The following is an 18893-nucleotide window of genomic DNA, read 5'->3' on the forward strand; positions in this document are numbered from 1 at the left end:
TTTTTTTTTGGTATCGATAAGCAGTACCGGTATCAATACAATGTAAACGATACCCATCGCTATTTACTAGGGCTGCACGATTAATCGCATGCATTTGTCATGCGTGTCTCATCAGTAAAGCTGGTTCCGTGATTAGCGAGAAATATCCGTCACCTCTTTTCAAACTGCACATGGAGTTCATACACAAAAGCCGTATTCTGTCACTGATTTACTACGCAATATCGTGTTCATAATCGCAAATGCGATTAATCTCAATAAATGAACAGAATATTGCGTAGCTTGTCAGTGAAGTACGGCTCTGTGTATTAACTGCTTTTTTTTTGCCGTTCCCGTTTGAAAACAGGTGACAGACATTTACTGCTAATCACGGAACCGGCTTTACTGATGAGACACGCATGACAAATGCATGCGATTAATCGTGCAGCCCTACTATTTACTGCACTTTTAAAAATATGCTATGGGGCTAAAATAAGCACCTAAAGATATAAACTGAAATTCTGTTAATGGAAGGAAATGGAAGCTCTCATGTGGGACACAGTCTTTCATCCTTGAAATGATGAAGCGAGGCCCAGTCTGCTGTGAGGACTCTGAGTCTTGTACTCAGGTCTGCTCAACAGGATTTATTCTCATTTTCTGCTCATCAGACTCGACTTGACTAAAGTCTTGTGTGGGTGTTGGTGGTATCTTTGAATGAAGTTTTTGTGTTTGTCGGGTCTGTGAGCGTGTGTGTGGGCAAAGAACCGGTGTTACTAGAGTCATTTTTCCTCTGACTGCCTTTTATACACTACCTGACGTCAAGGCCAGCCGTTTCCCCAGTAACGCAAGCTCTGCACTGATTCATATAATCACAGTGAAATTCTTTAAAGTGGGATTTTCTCTCGATGCCAGTCGAGAATCTCTTTCCAAACGTTAAAATTAACCTCCATGCAGAGTGATGCATGCAGCACACCAGCCTGACACACAGCTGTGCTCCCTGTTAGCATGAGTTTTGTATGGCCTTAGTAATTTGCATGCTCACATTCTGACACTTCAAATTGATATTTGATTTTTGCATGGAAGCAGTGTTCGAATTGAGCGGGGCTAGATGTTCCCAGATTTACATTTACATTTAATCATTTAGCAGACGCTTTTATCCAAAGCGACATACAAATGAAAACAATAGAAGCAATCAGACCAACGAGAGAACAACAACAGTATACAAATGCCATGACAAGTCTCAGTTAGTCTAGAGCAGTACACGTAGCTAGTTTTTTTTTAGAATAGAATAGAATAGAATAGGATAGAATAGAATAGAATAGAAGTAGAATAGAATAGGTTAGTATTGGTTTTAGTTGGTGTGGTTGTTGTTTTGGTAGTTTTGTATTTATATTTTTTTTTGAAAATGACTAAAGACTCAGCTGTTCAAATTGAGATTGGGAGGTCATTCCATTAGCTGGGCACAGTCCAGGAAAAGGTCTGTGAGAGTGATTTTGAACCTCTTTGGGATGGCACTACAAGGCGCCGTTCACTTGCAGAACACAAGCTTCTGGAGGGTGCATAAGTGCATAAATTTGACAGTTACACATCCTAACTAATAAGCATTTTTATATATATATATATATATATATATATCTATATATATTATATATATATATATATATATATATATATATATATATATATACTATATATATATATGTATATATATATATATGTATATATGTATATATATATATGTATGTGTGTGTATGTGTGTATGTGTGTGTGTGTATATATATATATATATATATATGTGTATATATGTGTATATCTATATATTTTTTTTATATATACATATATATATAAAAAAAAAATATATGTTTTTTGTATATAACATTAAATATATATAATTTTTTTAATTTTTATTTTATTTTAAATATTTTTGATTATTTAGTGTCAGTTGTGAAGGTTTAATTTTATGTTGTTGTTTTTTTTTTGTTGTTGTTGTTTTTTTTACATTTAAAATTAAATGCTTTATATTTCACTTAAAAAAAACTTTTTTTTTTCTTTTTTTTTTTTTTTTTTTCTTTTTTTTTTGCTGTTTTTCAGCTCCTGGTCCACTTCAGAAAGCATCTTCGAAGTAGTGGTTTCATACAATTCTCATTTTAATGTATATTTTATTACATCAGACATGCTTTTATGTAGTCTTAATGAGCGTTTGTCAAGGCTTTATTACAATTAGATTGTTAGCATTTGATTATCCTTAAACCAAGTAGTTGAAAATGAAAGCTTTTCCCTTTTGTCACTCTAAACTGCTCCTCTCTTGAAACCGCAGTCCAACTTTTCATGCTTTCAGAGAGTCCTATTGATGAGAGTTTGCCCTGGGAGAGCTGCACTGAGACAGATGCTTAACTAACCAGGGAGGCGTCGTTAGTGTAATCATGCAAGCTCACACCGGCAGCCTCATTAATTATCTCTGCCGGCTCAAAGAGAGGAAGTGGAGATCAGAATGTGTGTGTGTGTGTGTTTGTGTGTTTGTGTGTGTATGGGTGATTTGTGGAGCCGAGCGCACGGGAGGCAGTTTGGATGGTGACATGCACCTTTCGGAAGAGGTTCATGACACAGTGTCACCTTTGACCCCGCAGGTCCCTCAAGATGAGTGGGGAGGCTTTCCACTGGGGAAAGATGAGGATATCCCGTGCAGACGCATGCGCAGCGGGAGTTACGTGAAAGCCATGGCTGAGGAAGACAGCGGAGATTCGGACGGCAGCCCTAAACCCTCGCCCAAGATGCAGGCACGACGGGCCAGCTACCTCAAAGCCACACAGCCATCACTCACAGAGATGACCACCCTAAAGTAAGTTCTAAGATTAAGATCCATTGTGTTGTTTGTATTAATATGTGTAGTGTAAAAGTTTAACACAAACAGTAGTTTTTCATTCGAACCATGGTTTTTGTTAACTAACTAACCATTTTGTTACTTTAAATAAAATATAAAAAAGCATACACTTTATTTTCGCTACTTGACAAGGCATTATTTATCATTTAATTTAAGTTAAACTTGAATTACTAAAGTAACTAAAACTTAAATAAAAAAAATTCTAAAAACTATATAGACATATTTAAGGGGGAAAAATTATACACAATGTTTTTTTAAAAAAAATTATAAACAACAACAACAAACAAATTAAACTTTAAAAAAAATTATAAAAACTATATAGACATATTTAAGGGGGAAAAATTATACACTTTAACTGAAATTCGAATGAAAACAAAATATAAATTTGTATTTTTATTATTGGTTAATAAAATAACACTGTTTTGATTGTTTGCCATGTACAGAGTCATGTATCATGTATCATGCAGCTGTATTTGTGCAATTAATTCTTTAATTGATATACCAAGTGTTTCATGTTTTAGAAATTATTATATAAATTATTATTAAATAAATAATTATGTTATTGAATTATTATATAAAATAAATTATATGTGTAATGATTGTTTACTGTACTGTAGTATGGAATAGTCAGAGTTGTTGGTGTTTTGTTTTTTGTTTTGTTTTGTTTTTTCATTGCGAACACAATTGAAAATTGTTGGAAAAATTACCTAAATAAAAGGGGTGACATATTTCAAAGCCAAAACTTTAAACTGGTAAATTATATAGGTAATTGCCCACCAGTTTTCCTTCTTTAAAAAAGGCAGCTCAGTCCTGACATCCGGTTTAGACCTTCCGTTCTCAACTGCACTACTTCTCTGAGAAGCTGTGACAAATTGGCTATTTTCAGATAATGAACTACTGAATTGATCAGTGACCATGTGCTGCAATTTCATCTAGTGATGGCTGATTCAAAAGTAGCTTAGTAATGATTTATTTTTAACCTTTTTGGGTGTAAATATATTTTTCTCTTTTGTTATTGATTTAACTCAATCTTTTGAACGAGCTGAATTGATTAGTCGAGTGAATGACTTGCTGAATCAAAAGACATCATGCTGGGTAATGCTTCACCTGAAAGCTTGTCCCATAACCTATATGGAAGATTTGTTGTGGAAATGGGACAAAAAGATTATTAACAAATATTATTCAACAGTAACCAATAAGCAAAAGATGTATGATATCCTATTGTGCTGATTTTTGGACCAGTAGAATCAATCATCCAAAACTCCTTCAAAATAAAAATATCTGGACTGCATTGATGGCAGTTATTATATCATTGGAAATGATTCAGTAATTGATTATTGATTTTCAAGTTTACATTCCAGATTCATTTTTTTTCCCATAGAGTTCCACAATTAAGAGCCTTCATAATACTGTATATTGCGTGTGTTGCTTAAACTGCAAGTAAAGTGAAATAAAAGTAAGCATGAAAGTGTTTTATGTTGGCAACAGTTCTAACCATGTTCTTTTGCGTTGGTATCCAAAGCTTGGCATCTCTTGAAGACTGTGCTTTAGCCACGTAATAGTCATCCAGCTGGCCATCTAACAGCTCGAAATCCTCTGCCTGTCCAATCCCCATTTTAAAGCGCACCAGTGCTGTAGTCAACACCTTTAACACCTGCCAAGCATCCAGATCTGTTACCATGTAGCTTTAGAGAGTGACAAGTTTATTAACTGTCTGTTTTATCTGCTGTGCTGCACTCATCTCCCTACGGAGAGGTGCAGGGAGTCTGTTTTTCTAGTCAAGATATTAATTTGTCTGGGACTCAGATCTCTGTTGTTTTGGTTTCTCATTTATTTCAGCAGTTTTTATGATAAGGCATGTCAATTTAGTCAGGGTTTTATCATTTTCCTTTGCTGACCATGAAAAATTAATGATATTTTTTTCTTCTGAAATGAAAATAAGACATTAAAAATAAAATAAAACTAAGGGGAAAAAAAACTAAAAAGAAAAGAACAAAAAACTAATTTAAAATATTAATAAAAACTATAATAGCGTATCGCAGCAATGCATTTCATAATAGACTTGCGCAAAACGTTTGCGATTTTGTCGCAATGCACCGTAATGTGCAACATACATGTGCAGAGTAAATTATTCAAGCATTAATGGCAAGGTAAGCCCCTTATACTTGAGAGCGGCCACGTATGAGATATTTCTTTGAGGTTATAGTATATTAAGGAATGGTCATGTGAATTTTACATACACCAAGTGACCTGTAAATGTGGGGAAAAAAAAAAATGCAGTTTTGAGAAATATTCCTTTTTCAAATTGCCTGAAAATCCTCCTCATGTGAGTGTGAAAACTTTTTTCAGATATACTGTATGGGAGTTTTTAGCAAAATTGCTTCCATTAGGTGTATTTTCAGTACGCAATATCAATTTGCAAAATTTGAAGGGTAATGTAAATGCAGGTAAGGTTTTTTTGTGTTTGTTTGTTTGTTGTTGTTTTTTTCAGTCAAGATATTAATTTGTCTGAGACTAATGCTGCCTTCACGTGCTATCAGAATTATCAGAAATTAGATATGAATGCCTCTCAAGTCATATTTACTACTGGGAAATTTGGAAATAATTTTTTTGATACCAGAGTTTCCGAGTTGGGCAGGCCATAAACTTTAAACATGGTGGAGGGGACAAACATTGCTGCTGTCAATGCTATTCTCACAACAACTGTTACAACAAAAAATCACTTTGTCTTGTCGCTAAAGTAGTGTATTTATAGGCTATATATAAACGATCATTTGAAGCATATTGTATGTTTTATAAACAGTGAAATAATCATGTATTTGACCAAAATTCCAAAATTGCCAGCAAACTGCATATGTAGCGCGGTGAATGTTTATATGATTGTCAACCAATGGGATGCTATGTTTTGTTCTTTCCGACAACAAAGCACTTGAATACGACAAGCTCATAATCACAACTTCACAAGTGGGAAATAGTAAATTTCCAATAGCAAGTGAAGACAGCATTATATCTCAACTGTTTTGGTTCCTCATTTACTTCATGTATATATGTATGTATATGTGTGCGTGTGTGTGTGTGTGTATATATATATATATATATATATATATATATATATATATCTATATATATATATATACATATACTCACACATACATATATATATTTAGTTACATACAGATGGAGTTTTATATCTTCTTACTGTTCTCTCTCGTTGAGCGAACAAAAATGCTTTGATGCAAATGAATGGAGTCCAACCGTTTTCTCTATTTTGTGATTTTTATAGCTTTTTATGTATTACTATTTTATGCAGTAAATTGCTTTGTTAGGAAAGCATTTGCTAAGAACATGAATCTGATATACAAAAGCTTTTGCCTTCTAGGTCGGTGCACAATTCAAATTAATCATGTCTTTGCGATTCAAATTGAAAATCCATTAGCAGTCTATCCAGAGGGGCGTCAAAGACTCGCTGTTGTATAAATTAAATAATATCAAATGACTGCCGTTGGATTTGAGAGATATTACATTTCATTTAAAGTTTAAGCAAAACATTAACCTCAAACTGGGTGTTTGTGCCCTTTGACTACCACTCGGAACTGTTTTCTTTGTGTTCTTCCTTTGGTTTCGTCCAGCTCTGAGCTCAGATTGATTGGGTTGGACTGTTGTACCTCCATGCCCTGCTTCCCCATGGGCACCTGACTCCTGTTCATGTAGGTCACCAGGCTTTTCTGTTACTGCTGAGTAATGAGTGGCTAATCAACCAGGGTTCAGCACTGCACTAATTACCAACCTGCTGTATGACTTGGGGCTCCTAGCACAGCTTGACGGCCAGAACCCATAAAGGATCCACACGGACACATTGAAGGGTGCGAGATTAGATGGTCAGACAGACATACTTCCCACAGCGGAGATATCAGTCTGCGTCTCCACAGTAACACAACAACATTATTCCTGCCGGTCAGGAGCCGAGTGCGGATTTAATTAAGGAAGCACAATATGCCACGCCACTGCAGTGGCAAAGGTACAAGTAATTACTCTAATTAGCCCAGAGACTTCCTTAAAAGCTCTTGCGTTGTAAAACACACACTCCCATGCCAGTTGACTGAGGTCTTGTAAGCAGCATGAGCTTGTCAGTTATTCTGAGCATTAATTGACTTTACAGGTTCTCCACTGATATATTTAGCAGGCTTAATATGCAATATGACTGCATCATTGTGGTTTTAAAGAGTCCAGCGCATTACAACACATGCGAGTACAGCGTGTGTGTGAGCCTGGTTGGTCTACGTTTAGGTAAGTCATTGTGGGGTTGCCATAGTAACAGATTTGTGCTGTAATACGTCTAAAGAGGTTGCCTCAAATGGTCTGTAGGTGGGCTGAGTTCATTAAATCAATTGTTTGTTCTCATTATTGTACCTGTTCTCATTTCTTGCGTCTTTCTGGAGTCCAATGTGCAGTGGTAATTTTTCGTCACACTTTTTTGATAAAGATCCAATCGAGTATTTCATTGCATAATTTGTTTACATTTGTAATCACAAAAATCACATCTAATTTTTATGACATTTTAATATTTAATTTTTCAATTTAAAGCCTATTTAAGTTTTTTTTTTTTTTTTTTTTTTTTTACCTCTGCAAGGTTTTTGTAAACTTTTGACAACAATTGTATATGCACTAATGTGCAGTTATAATTTTCAAACTTTTTTTTAGTCTTAGTTTTTTGTCACATGGCAAGTGACAAATATCCAGTAAATTTAATCAGTATTTCATTGTCATATTCTTATTTTATTTTGTTTTGTTTTGTTTTGTTTTGTTTTGTTTTGTTTTTTTTATTTTATTTTATTTTTTAATTAAATATTTTTGTTTATTTTATTTTTATTTTATTTTGTTTTATTTTGTTTTATTTTATTTTATTTATTTTGTTAGTGTTTGCATGTAATTTTTAGCTGTCAAAAAAAAAAACATTTCATTGATGAAAGTTTCAAAATAAGAGGAAATTTAGTTCATATTTTCATTACACACACACACAAACACACACACACACATTTTTTAGCTGTCACTCTGCACTTACACACACACACACACACACACACTCACACAAATCAGGTGGTGATACCAACACAAACACACACACACAACACAATTATGATATATTTTTCATCTCATTTTCATCAGTGGTGAAGGCTTGACAAGACAGCAGTGTAATTTCTTTGCTTCAATTTCAGATTGATATCTGCTCGAGCTCTACGAAAGTGCTCTGAGATTCCACCCTAAGCGCAGTGGAAAGCCCAGACAAAGATTGGAGGATTTGCAGATTTGTAATACTGTTCTAGCATTTTGAATGCACATAAATTTTTAATCTTGTGGAATTTCCTCAATCCCGCATTTTGATGGTTTTATCTGTTTATTGACGAAGAAAAGCTACAGATGCCAGTGTTACATCTGCATGTGCAAGGGAGGTTTGTTTGCTTTAGAGTACAGTCACAATCCTTCCATCCAACTAATGCCCTGATTATATGCCAGAGGACAGTGCTTTGACCTTTAACATTGTTTATGATTAATAATACTAAGTGAGTGTTTGATGTCTATATTTATCAAGCTCGTTCTTTATATTAAGAAGGAGTGGAGCTGCTTATTTTATAGCTCAGAAGACCGAATAACTCACATGTACATTAGTCATCAGATACAATTCCGTATCTTTGTGAAACATGAAAATAGACAGTCTTAGTTGCCTCGGGGAGCTGCCACTGCAGCAGAAAGTACGTGAGGCACAGCGCTGCATTGTGAATGGCTGACGTAATTAACAACCGCACAGCAACCAATCCATGGAGACGACCACGACAGCGAGGCGGAAACTTATCGGCTTATTCCGCAATGATGACATCATGCAAAACCAGTTCCCCAAAGCCAGGTTCACCATGGGGGATGCGGCCCCCCAGAGTGCTTCTTGTGAAGTTTAGCCATTCTGGTCTCCAGTAGTGTAGAGAGATGCCCTGGGGCGTTTTGGACCGAAACCACTCCGTGAGGGGTTGCTGTGTTCACTTGTAATGTATGTGTGAAGCCATGCAGATGGAGGGTGGGAGATCTACGCCAATGCTGGAGCTTCCACTAATTCCCATACTGCTGATGCGGATGCAAGGTGTCTGCCTGTCAGCAAAGTGCCTGCGCGAGCATCGGGCATGTGTGTGCTGGACTGCGTGGGTGGCCTTAAGTGAGTTTAGCTGTTTCTCTCATTGCTCGTGTGCTGCACTCACCCCACCTGCTTTATGCCTGAGTGACCTGATGGAGCCATCCCTTTATCTATTTAAAGAGCAACATCCATAATGTACGCTGCTGTGCACTGGACACATGCAGAGGTCTTGCATGAGCATTTGATTTGCTCACAGCCCCCCCATGAGCCCTGATGAAGGGACCTTGACGAGGAGTGTGGCATCTAAATACGTTTAATAGTCGTGATGTCAAAGAACATGCTACACGTTTGATTGGAGGAAATTATATGTGGCTCTCAGTTTGCATCATGCCATCCATAGAAGAATGACCAGAGCGCCATCTTTTATTTAAATGTGTTTTTGTCAACAACAAAAAAAATCTTTATATTTTATTGTCATTCAACAATGTGTTTAATGGAAAGAATTTGCACACTAAATTGTGTGTATCTAATTAATCTAATATGCATAAAATATATTAATATTATTAAAAAAAATTCATATTTTTTTCTTTTGATATAGCAGGTATAACAAATATAAATATAATACAATTCTTGCAAAAGGTGTGCTTACAGGCATTTTATGTATACTATAAATGTAATCCAATAACTGGTCCCAATAATATATTAATTAATTTATTAATATGTTTTAAAATAAAAATAAAATTATTTAAAAAAATATATTATTATAATTATTATTATTATTATTATTATTTTATGTACATTTGCATTTTAAATATTAAATAAAAAATACTAGAGTAAACAAAAATATGGTACAATTTTATATTTTATATAATAATGTAATATAAAAAATAATTTAAAATATTTGTGTGTGTATTTATCTGTCTGTCTGTCTGTCTATCTATCCATACACACACACAATATTAATTGCACACATAATTAACTAAAATGATTTTTTTTATTAATTTTTATTTTTGTGGTCTTGTAAGCAGCATGAGCTTGTCAGTTATTATGAGCATATAATTGATATACAGGTATATATAATAGGCTTAATATGCAATATGACTGCATCATTGTGGTTTTAAATACATACATTACAGCGCATATACATACATACATACATACATACATACAAACATACATACAGTATAGGGAAGTACTCGATTTTTCTCTTTCAGCAAATAAATAAATGTCTCTTGTTTTCTCTTCCATGCACAGTATCTCTACAGAACACTCTCCAAAGCTGCAGATCCGGAGTCACAGCTACTTGCGAGCGGTGAGTGAAGTTTCCATCAATAGGAGCATGGACACCCTGGACCCCAAAGCTCTGCTAGCCTCTCCCCAATACCGCTCGCGCAACGAGAGCTACATGAGGGCTATGAGCACCATCAGCCAGGTTTGTGCTCACCCCCAAACACACCGTCATAGCGGGGTTCAGGGGGAGGAAGGTCAAACTTGGACCAGATTAGTCCAACAAGTCCAGTTAAAAACCATGAACCGACCTGCGATTCATCCACCATTCATGAGATGAATTTGGGCCATCACCATAAACATTGTTCAATCACAGATGTATAAGTCTAACCAACTAAAGTGCTCCATGTTTCGTACAACTGGGATGGCATTCATCAGACAGTTACTCATCCATCTTAGGCACACTTAGTCCCCAAGCTCTGATTTGTCATGCTAATTACTAAATGGCAAGCATTACATCATTGTCATTTGGCGCCAATGTTGACTCTGAGACGACATGTGCTCTTTGATGAAAGACCAAAAAATGAAATAAACAAGTAATATTAGCATTATGCTTTAGACCTTCCTGTAAATACTTTGTAGATGGCTTCACAGTTAGTAAATAAGAACATACCCATCTAGCTCTCATGAGTGATTGGGACAGAGTTTCCAAAACACCTTTCTACAGTCTTCTTTCCACACTTCTACCTTATCACATCTTCATTAACCCCCCGCTCTCGTACACCGTCGGTTTCTGTTACGATCAACACTAATGAACATGTTGATCCTGGCACTGTCTCGCTGTCTTCCACCTTGTCAATAAACCCCACTTGAGGAGTTCCTCCCTGCTGGTGTGGCTTGCACCTTCATATACACTGTGAAACTGTCCTTCAAGCCACACTATGTTTCTTTTTTTGACTCTTCCTCCTCTTGCCACTGGTTTGTGTGTTTCTCACCTGCACCTAATGACATCTCGGCAGTCTCTGGCTCTGTTTTTCCCTTTTATTTTGATTCTGCACCCCTATAAAGTACAGTGCCCCATGGTAAGTGGGCCTTGAAGCTCATTGGACGGCTCTTTTCCCTGACCTCTGTCCTGTCTGTTTCTCTTGACTATTCTTTTCTAATTTTCATTTCTTGTCTTTTCTTTCTCTCTGTATCTCCCCTCTCTTCTCCTCTGCCTGCAGGTGAGTGAGGTTGAGGTTAATGGGCAGATCGAGGCAGTGTGTGAGAGTGTGTTTAGTGAAATGGAGTCACAGGCAGTGGACGCCCTGGACCTGCCCATGCCTGGGTGCTTCCGCATGAGGAGTCACAGTTACGTGCGTGCCATCGACCAGGGCTGCTCGCAGGACGACGATGGGCCTTTGCTCCCGGCCTCCCCCCCGAGGACCACCACTACTGTCAGAACCATCCAGAGCAGCACAGGTCAGCCTGCAAATACATTATCGTTTTGTTGTTCTGTCTATCCATCTGTTGTCCTTTCGTTCATTCTGTTGTTCTATCTATCATCTAGCAGCGTACTCTAGCGATATACAGAAAATGTATTGTTTGCATACATTTTTAAGCATTCCGGTTTAAAAATAAGTGATTTTAAGCCATTGAAATGCAAGAAAGAAAAATCATTTATCTGTATGTGCACGCTGTTTCTGAACGCTGTCAGAGAGGCACACATGGACATTCTGCTCATAGAGCACGGGAGTATTGCGTTATTTTTGCCACTTTATAGCCCTTGAATGGTTAAATACACATACTTATTTGTGTTAAAATGCCTGTCTTTGTAGTGATTTAGGTCTTAAGTGAAAGCAAACAGCTACGAAATAAAACATGTAACAGTATATTGGATCCGGGTAACTCTTAAAGTGACAGCAGTCTAATATTTCTTCAATCATGTTAATAAAACAAAAGACAGAAAATATGTCACTGCTCTTGACTAAATCACTTTTGTAACTTTAATAAGAAGAAATATTTAATTTACACAGTGAGGAACTTGCAGTGTTTTTCTACATTTGATTACTTTATACAATATAGCATTTCTTATTTATTTTTTCCTATTGCTTTGAACTAGTTTCTTATTCTTATTTAATCGCTGACTGTTTACTTGTCTTAATTGTTTTTGTATTCATTTTTGGTGATATTGACACTGGTGACAAGAATTATGAAATTTCCATGGTATCAAAATTTTAATATCATAATGACCTTATTTAAAGCTAAAATAACTGTATCATGATATATATTGTTACTGTGAAATAAAATTAGATAGATTTTGGTCATATCACCCACCCCTACTAGCAGTATATAAAACTCTCTATCAAGTATCAAGGAGGTTGCCAGAGGAAGAATCAATATTAATTTGTTGTCTTTTCTGTGGGTCACATCATGTTTATCCTCAGAAGCCCTGACAGGATGTGTCTGATTTGCTTTTTATTTGCACTGCGAGGCAATAACAGCGGTAAAGGGAAACTGAATGATTGAGTGAATTTGATTGATTGAATATGATGTATAGAGGAAGAGTAAATCATTACATGTGATCTGAAAGTAGCCTGTCATGTTATTGAGGAACATATGAAATGGAAAATTGAGTATCTTTAAAAAATGTATACACTTGTACATGTAATTGCTCAGGATCCAAGCTGAGATTTGAAAATATATTGTGATATTTCAAGTGACCAGCAGTGATCCAGATGTCAGGCAGAATGTGTGAACTCAGTGTGACCCGTGTCTACTTTTTTGGGGGGGGGGGGGTTCTTTCATCTGAAACCCCGGTGATCACTAATCCACCCCCAGCATCAGAACCCAGTTTGATTTCATCACAGTTGACATCTTCATAAAACTGTGCCCACAGTGTCTTGAAAATGCAAAGCTTTTGTTTACTATTGAACTAAACCTATTGGTGAAGGCTGTCTGTTCTTAAAAATAATTTGCCCTAGTTTAAATGTGATTGTTAAGACCTTTTGTTTGTGCTGTTGGTCGCTAGTATGCGTTTCTGTTGTTGGCCGTTACTGGTGGGCTGCATTACTGAAAACAAATGTATTACCGGTGAAAATAAAATGTCAGTCTGTTTTGACAAGGAATCAGTTTTATTTCTGCAGGGGGAGAGCATTTGAGTTCAGCAGTGCTGCATGATACATCATATCATAAACAAGATGAATGATTATCAATGCATGAATCTAACTCACTCAGAATGCAGACAATTTCTGGCACAGGTTTCCGCAATTTCTTTTTATATATATATATATATATATATATATATATGTATATATGTATATATATCACTGTACAGTATGTAGATAGAAATAATCATATGTGACATGCTTTGTCATAGGGCTGGGCGGTATATTGAGTTTTTATGATATATAGATATATTATTTATAAGCCATACGGTATGAGGCAATACCGTTTATATCGATATACAGTAGTTTGATACAAGTGCAATCAGCACATCTGAAAAATATAGTGGAGGACACAGACTCAGCCGCTGCAGAGAAAGTGCATAATCCAATTTGTTCTAAACATGTGACAAGCTTTATAGTAAAGGCTTTAAAAAAAAAACTTGTAAGATATTGTATGGTTTATAGTTTCATATACTTTAAAGTGGCTTGCCCCGTCAGATGCTCTGACAGAAAGACTGTGTGTGAGGCTGACAGAGACTCTACTTGAGCTGTTTAATGTGTTTGAGATGTGCCGGTTTTCCTTAATGCATAACTTGCATTTTACAGGTATATTCTCCATCTGTAAATGTTAGAAAGTTATGGAAATATTTCCATTTTGCTGTCAGGAGTGCATGATCCTTCTTTGCTAATCTCCGCTAAACTTCACAGACTTCAGTGAACGAGCAGGCAAATGCACTCCAAACAGACAGAGTGCAATAATTCTGACTAAAATATATATTTTGCTGAAAAATTTGTAGTGTGACATGTAGAATTTTAAACCTACAAGTAAGTGTATTTTTATGATGGCACTAACTGTAAAGTGACTGTAATGGGGTTATCAAAACAGCCTAATACAAATGTGCTTTTGTTCTTATTTGTTTTCATTTTTAGTTTAGTGAATTTAACTTCTGCTTTAAAAGCATTATTTTTTTGTTTTTAGATTGTGATGTTGCAATGTTAGCATGAAATATGATTTTGACCGTTTTTGCACATTCACGTTATTAGTTTTCATAGCCTTTAATATGTATTGTTTCATTGGACAACATTGGGCGGTGTGTATAAATACAGAATTTTTTTTTTTTTTTTTTTTTATCCAGATACAAAAACAGAAATACCAAGATATATAATGTATATTGCAAATTTTTGCCCATATTGCCCAGCCCTATTTTATCATTTTGAGTCGGATGTCATAGAGCTGTTTATAGAAAGACAATGAAGTAAGAAATGTCTTGTGAATGTTTTATGTTTGATGAAAGAGTCTCGTCTTTCAAATTATGTGCGTTCTATCATGAAATTACATTTATATTATCTAGTAAAACTAACCAAATTGCATCATCTGTCTCACAATCACCCAGCGTTTCAACTGTAGAAAACACAATGGAGTCTGGCAGGTAATGTTCTCCTGGCATCCACCAAACGCACCCATCAGAAAAGCATGATTCGTCACTCCATAGAACAAGTTTCCACTGCTCCAGAATGCCTTTGGTAACTTTTACGTACCATGCGCCTCAGCATTCTGTGTCCCCACAATGTAACTTCACATGGTATTCTACTTCATAGAGTTACTACTGTTCTAAAATGCTTTCACTTTCCAGTAATACCACTTACAGCTGACCATGGAATATCTAGCGATGAAATTTCACAAACAGACTTATTTCAAAGGTCGCATCCTATCACTATACCACACTTGAATTCACTGAGCTTTTTAGAACAACCCTTTTTTTCTTACAAATGTTTTTAAATGGCTATGAAATACTGTATGTATGTTTAAATGTATAAATCAGGTCAGATACAGAACAGTAAAATGTTGACAGAAGCATTATCACACAAGAAACCAATCATTACTGGACACTAAAAATCACCAATTGAATGAATGACTTCTGGTTGTGGTGTCATTGCAAGGTTGCTGTCACTGTGAACAGGGTTTAAGTTTGACAGCGTCTCTGATGGAGTTTTCACACTGGCAATTAGTTTGGACAAGCCCAAGTATGCAATATTTGTCAGTAAAAACATTAAATGAGAGATTATCCACAACGCTGCAAACGTTGACATGTTGAATTTTAATAAATCAGGATGCTCTGAGAACTGTCTGATGTCGTAATCCTTCATTGGAAGTTGCATTCGCTCAATATGGTGCTTGAGACAGTGCTGCAGTATCTCTCTGCACTAGTAATGCAGGTTTGAGTGCTGTGTTCTCCAATTGTCTTCCTACTTTTCTCCAAATGCCTGCGGCTAGTCAGAGAGCCAACATATGGCCACCAGCCTCAGTGCATCTATGGAGAGAAGACAGCTGGCTGAGGGAGAGGAAAGTGAAGAAATGTTAAAAGTTTCTTAAAATCCTATAGGATAACTTTAGGGTCTCACGTTAGTTCTCACGTCACCTGTGGGTCGGTTTAATGGAGTTGAATTGCAGGCCTTTGAACCGCATCTTTGAGTCACAGCTTCAGTTATGGCCATTAGCATGGTGCTCCTATCGGAGTGGAGCAAAACATCAGGGAATACAGCCTGTCAGAACTGACAAACTGTTATTTCAAAGCTTTCATTTTTATACCATCCCTCTTGATAAGCAGCCAGACCTTGTTTACTGGGAGATTTTAAAAATAATTAGAGGCAGCGTGGTCTAAAGGGTTTGGCCCTTAGATCAATACAGGGGCAGTGATGTTTTAAGACACACCAATCTTTTCAATTCATCTCACCCAGTGTAATCCACACAAGAACGCAAGCAACCAGGATCTTACAAAAACATTTTATGACTGTTGACTGATTACAAATTGAAGAAAAAAAATAGAATGTTATGCCAATTGAGTATTTGTCAATGTAAGCATTGCTAGTAATTATTCAAGGAAAGTGAACTGTTTTATAATAAACATTTTTAAAAATAGAAATTATTTATAATTTATAAATTAGAAGAGTAATATTTATTTAAAAGCCATTGTTTGACAGTGGTTATTTAAATTTACATTAGTATAAATGACAGTGTTAGTTATATTCAGCTGCATATTTTATTATTAAAATTTTTTTTTTTTTTTGTTGCATCATTTACATTCACTTATGACATAACTGATTGTTTACATTAATACCTTGGCAAGATTTTGATGAATTTGAGTGTTTACTTGGTAATAAAGTACTACATTTGACATCCTTAATTATAAGGCATACAATGGAAAATAACTGGCTTGTATATATTGTGGTGAGATGGTATAACCATCCGCTGCTGAAAGATGTGTGATGTGGATAATTAGAGATAGTGTGTTCCTCTACATGGGCTGCACCTGCCAGCCAGAGGCAGATGTAGTTTGGCAGGGCTGTGGAATCGATAGCTGCCGTTTGTTTAAACTTCACACGCTGACAAAACTCAGAAGGGAGCAGGAACCTGATGTGACGCCTTGGCTGGGGTGACTCTGGCAAGAGATGTGACAGACAGACATGACCTGACCTTCTATCTATGCCTGACATTGATTTGAGAATGAGAATTGTTGTGCGTTTGAGTGGTGTTTGTTAAAGTCAATATGTACCCAACACCAAATGTGTTTGCGTGTTCTTGATTTGCCTTTTGCAACCAGTTTTAGTTCTGTAATACGTGAAGCAGGACATTCAACCACAAAAATAGAGAAAGTTTTTTGAGGCAATTTATGCAAAAAACAATAATTATAAAAATAACTATAACAATAACTACTTTGGTGTCCACACCAATGGATGTAACCTTCTGTCTGTTGTAAGCATGCAATGCAGTTATGTCATCTGTAGCTTTAAAGTGCTCAACATTAAAAAGCTCATTCTGATTGCTTTTAATTATTTATTAGCTGGATAAAAATTGTTCTGAAAAAGATAACAATGATATTTTGTCTCCATACGGTTATAGTTATAGCTGTGGTGTGGACTTCACTGTTCTCATAGAATTAGAATGTTTAATAAAACATTATATTTATTATTAGTCGTCATCTTTAATGCGAATGGCCCTTTGCATAAAAAATAAAGCCAGAATGAATGCGAGTTAGCTGCAACAGTCACGAAATAGCGATTTGGTAGTAAGTTAAAGGAAGCATGCACTGCGGTTATGTCATCTGTAGCTTTAAAGTTCTCACCATTAAAAAGCTCATTCTGATTGCTTTTAATTATTTATTAGCTGCATAAAAATTGTTCTGAAAAAGATTACAATAATATTTTGTCTCCGTGCGGTTATAGTTATAGCTGTGGTGTGGACTTCATTGTTCTCATAGAATTAGAATGTTTAATAAAACTTTATATTTATTATTAGTCATCATCTTTAATGCGAATGGCCCTTTGCATAAAAAATAAAGCCAGAATGTATGCGAGTTAGCTGCAACAGTCACAAAAAAGCGATTTGGTGGTAAGTTAAAGGATTAGTTCACCCACAATGAAAATTATTTCATCATTTATTCACCCTCATGTCTTTCTAAACATGTATGACCTTTTTTGAAGGATGTTTTGACATGAAAAGAAATTACAGGGGTTCAGTGTTATGTCCGACCCCCATTGACTTTCATTGTATGGACAAAAAAAAAAAAAACACTGAGACACTATTTAAATCATCTTTTTTGTTCCACAATGAAAAGAAAGTCATGCAGGTTTGGACCGACAGGAGGGTGAGTGAATGATCCTGTATCACTGAGCTGTAGATACTGTGTCCAGTCTTCCCCATTCAGTGTGGGCCCTTCCAGATGTCCTCGCCACAGAGACCCGATCAGACGAATTATGAGATGGCTAATTGAGGGAGCTGTCAGGGTTGACATTGAGAGGGCACCTACCTTCCCTTCATCCCCTTCAGAACAGCACTGTGCGTTCAGATGAACAGAGCGGCACCATCTGCCTGGTACACAGCAGGCTCTTATCACATGCTGCAACACTGCCTTTGGGGTAGTGCACAAAGTCTTTGAAGTAGAGTGTAGCAAAGTTTAGGATTTTACACTTTATTGTTTATGTTCAAAATGTTCCACTGAAGCTGTTATTCGTGTTTATTTTATCATAATAACATGCAGCTTTTGATAAATTGTTAATGGCTTGGTTTTGCTGTGTATTTGTCTTTTAGTACAACTAATTAGCAAACCATTAGTGTGCAACATCTCATCCTCACCACAGGGGGCAGACAATGAGTCAGAAAACATAATGAGTCTTGTTCTCAGGAGCACGCTTGCATGTTAAATGAGTCATGAATGAATGTGATGGGCAATTTCTTCCATTAATGTCACCCATTCCCCAGTATTATTTTAATAAAAAGCATTACACTCTTGTGCCTGAATTTGCAGCCTTTAAAGAAAAAGTTAACCCAGAAATTAAAAATCTGTCGTCATTTACTCCCCCCCCTCCATGTCATTCCAAACCTGTATACATTTCTATTGAACACAAAAGAAGATATTTTGAAGAACCAAACAGTTGTCAATTCCAGTTGGCTTTTATAGTAGGGAAAGAAGTAGAAGTCAATGGGGAAAATCAACTGTTTGATTACCAGCATTATTTAAAATATCTTCTTTTATGTTCAACA

General features: G+C 36.0%; 1 protein-coding gene across 6 annotated transcripts in view; it reads left to right on the forward strand.

Moving 5' to 3' along the window:
* Window positions 1-18893, forward strand: part of dlgap1a (discs, large (Drosophila) homolog-associated protein 1a) — a 117682-nt gene that overhangs the window by 75064 nt on the left and 23725 nt on the right. For 5 of the 6 annotated variants that reach the window (XR_006154014.1, XM_042718354.1, XM_042718358.1 and 2 more), the window contains exons 4-6: window positions 2604-2815; window positions 10233-10410; window positions 11429-11666. Coding sequence is in view for 5 of the 6 variants with exons in the window: in XM_042718354.1 (XP_042574288.1) it covers window positions 2604-2815; window positions 10233-10410; window positions 11429-11666 (628 nt within the window). In the remaining variant the exon portion in view is untranslated. The remainder of the gene's footprint in view (window positions 1-2603; window positions 2816-10232; window positions 10411-11428; window positions 11667-18893) is intronic. The other variant, XM_042718356.1, reaches the window with a different exon arrangement.

Source organism: Cyprinus carpio, chromosome B2 (genome assembly GCF_018340385.1).
Source record: "Cyprinus carpio isolate SPL01 chromosome B2, ASM1834038v1, whole genome shotgun sequence".
Lineage (NCBI taxonomy): Eukaryota > Metazoa > Chordata > Actinopteri > Cypriniformes > Cyprinidae > Cyprinus > Cyprinus carpio.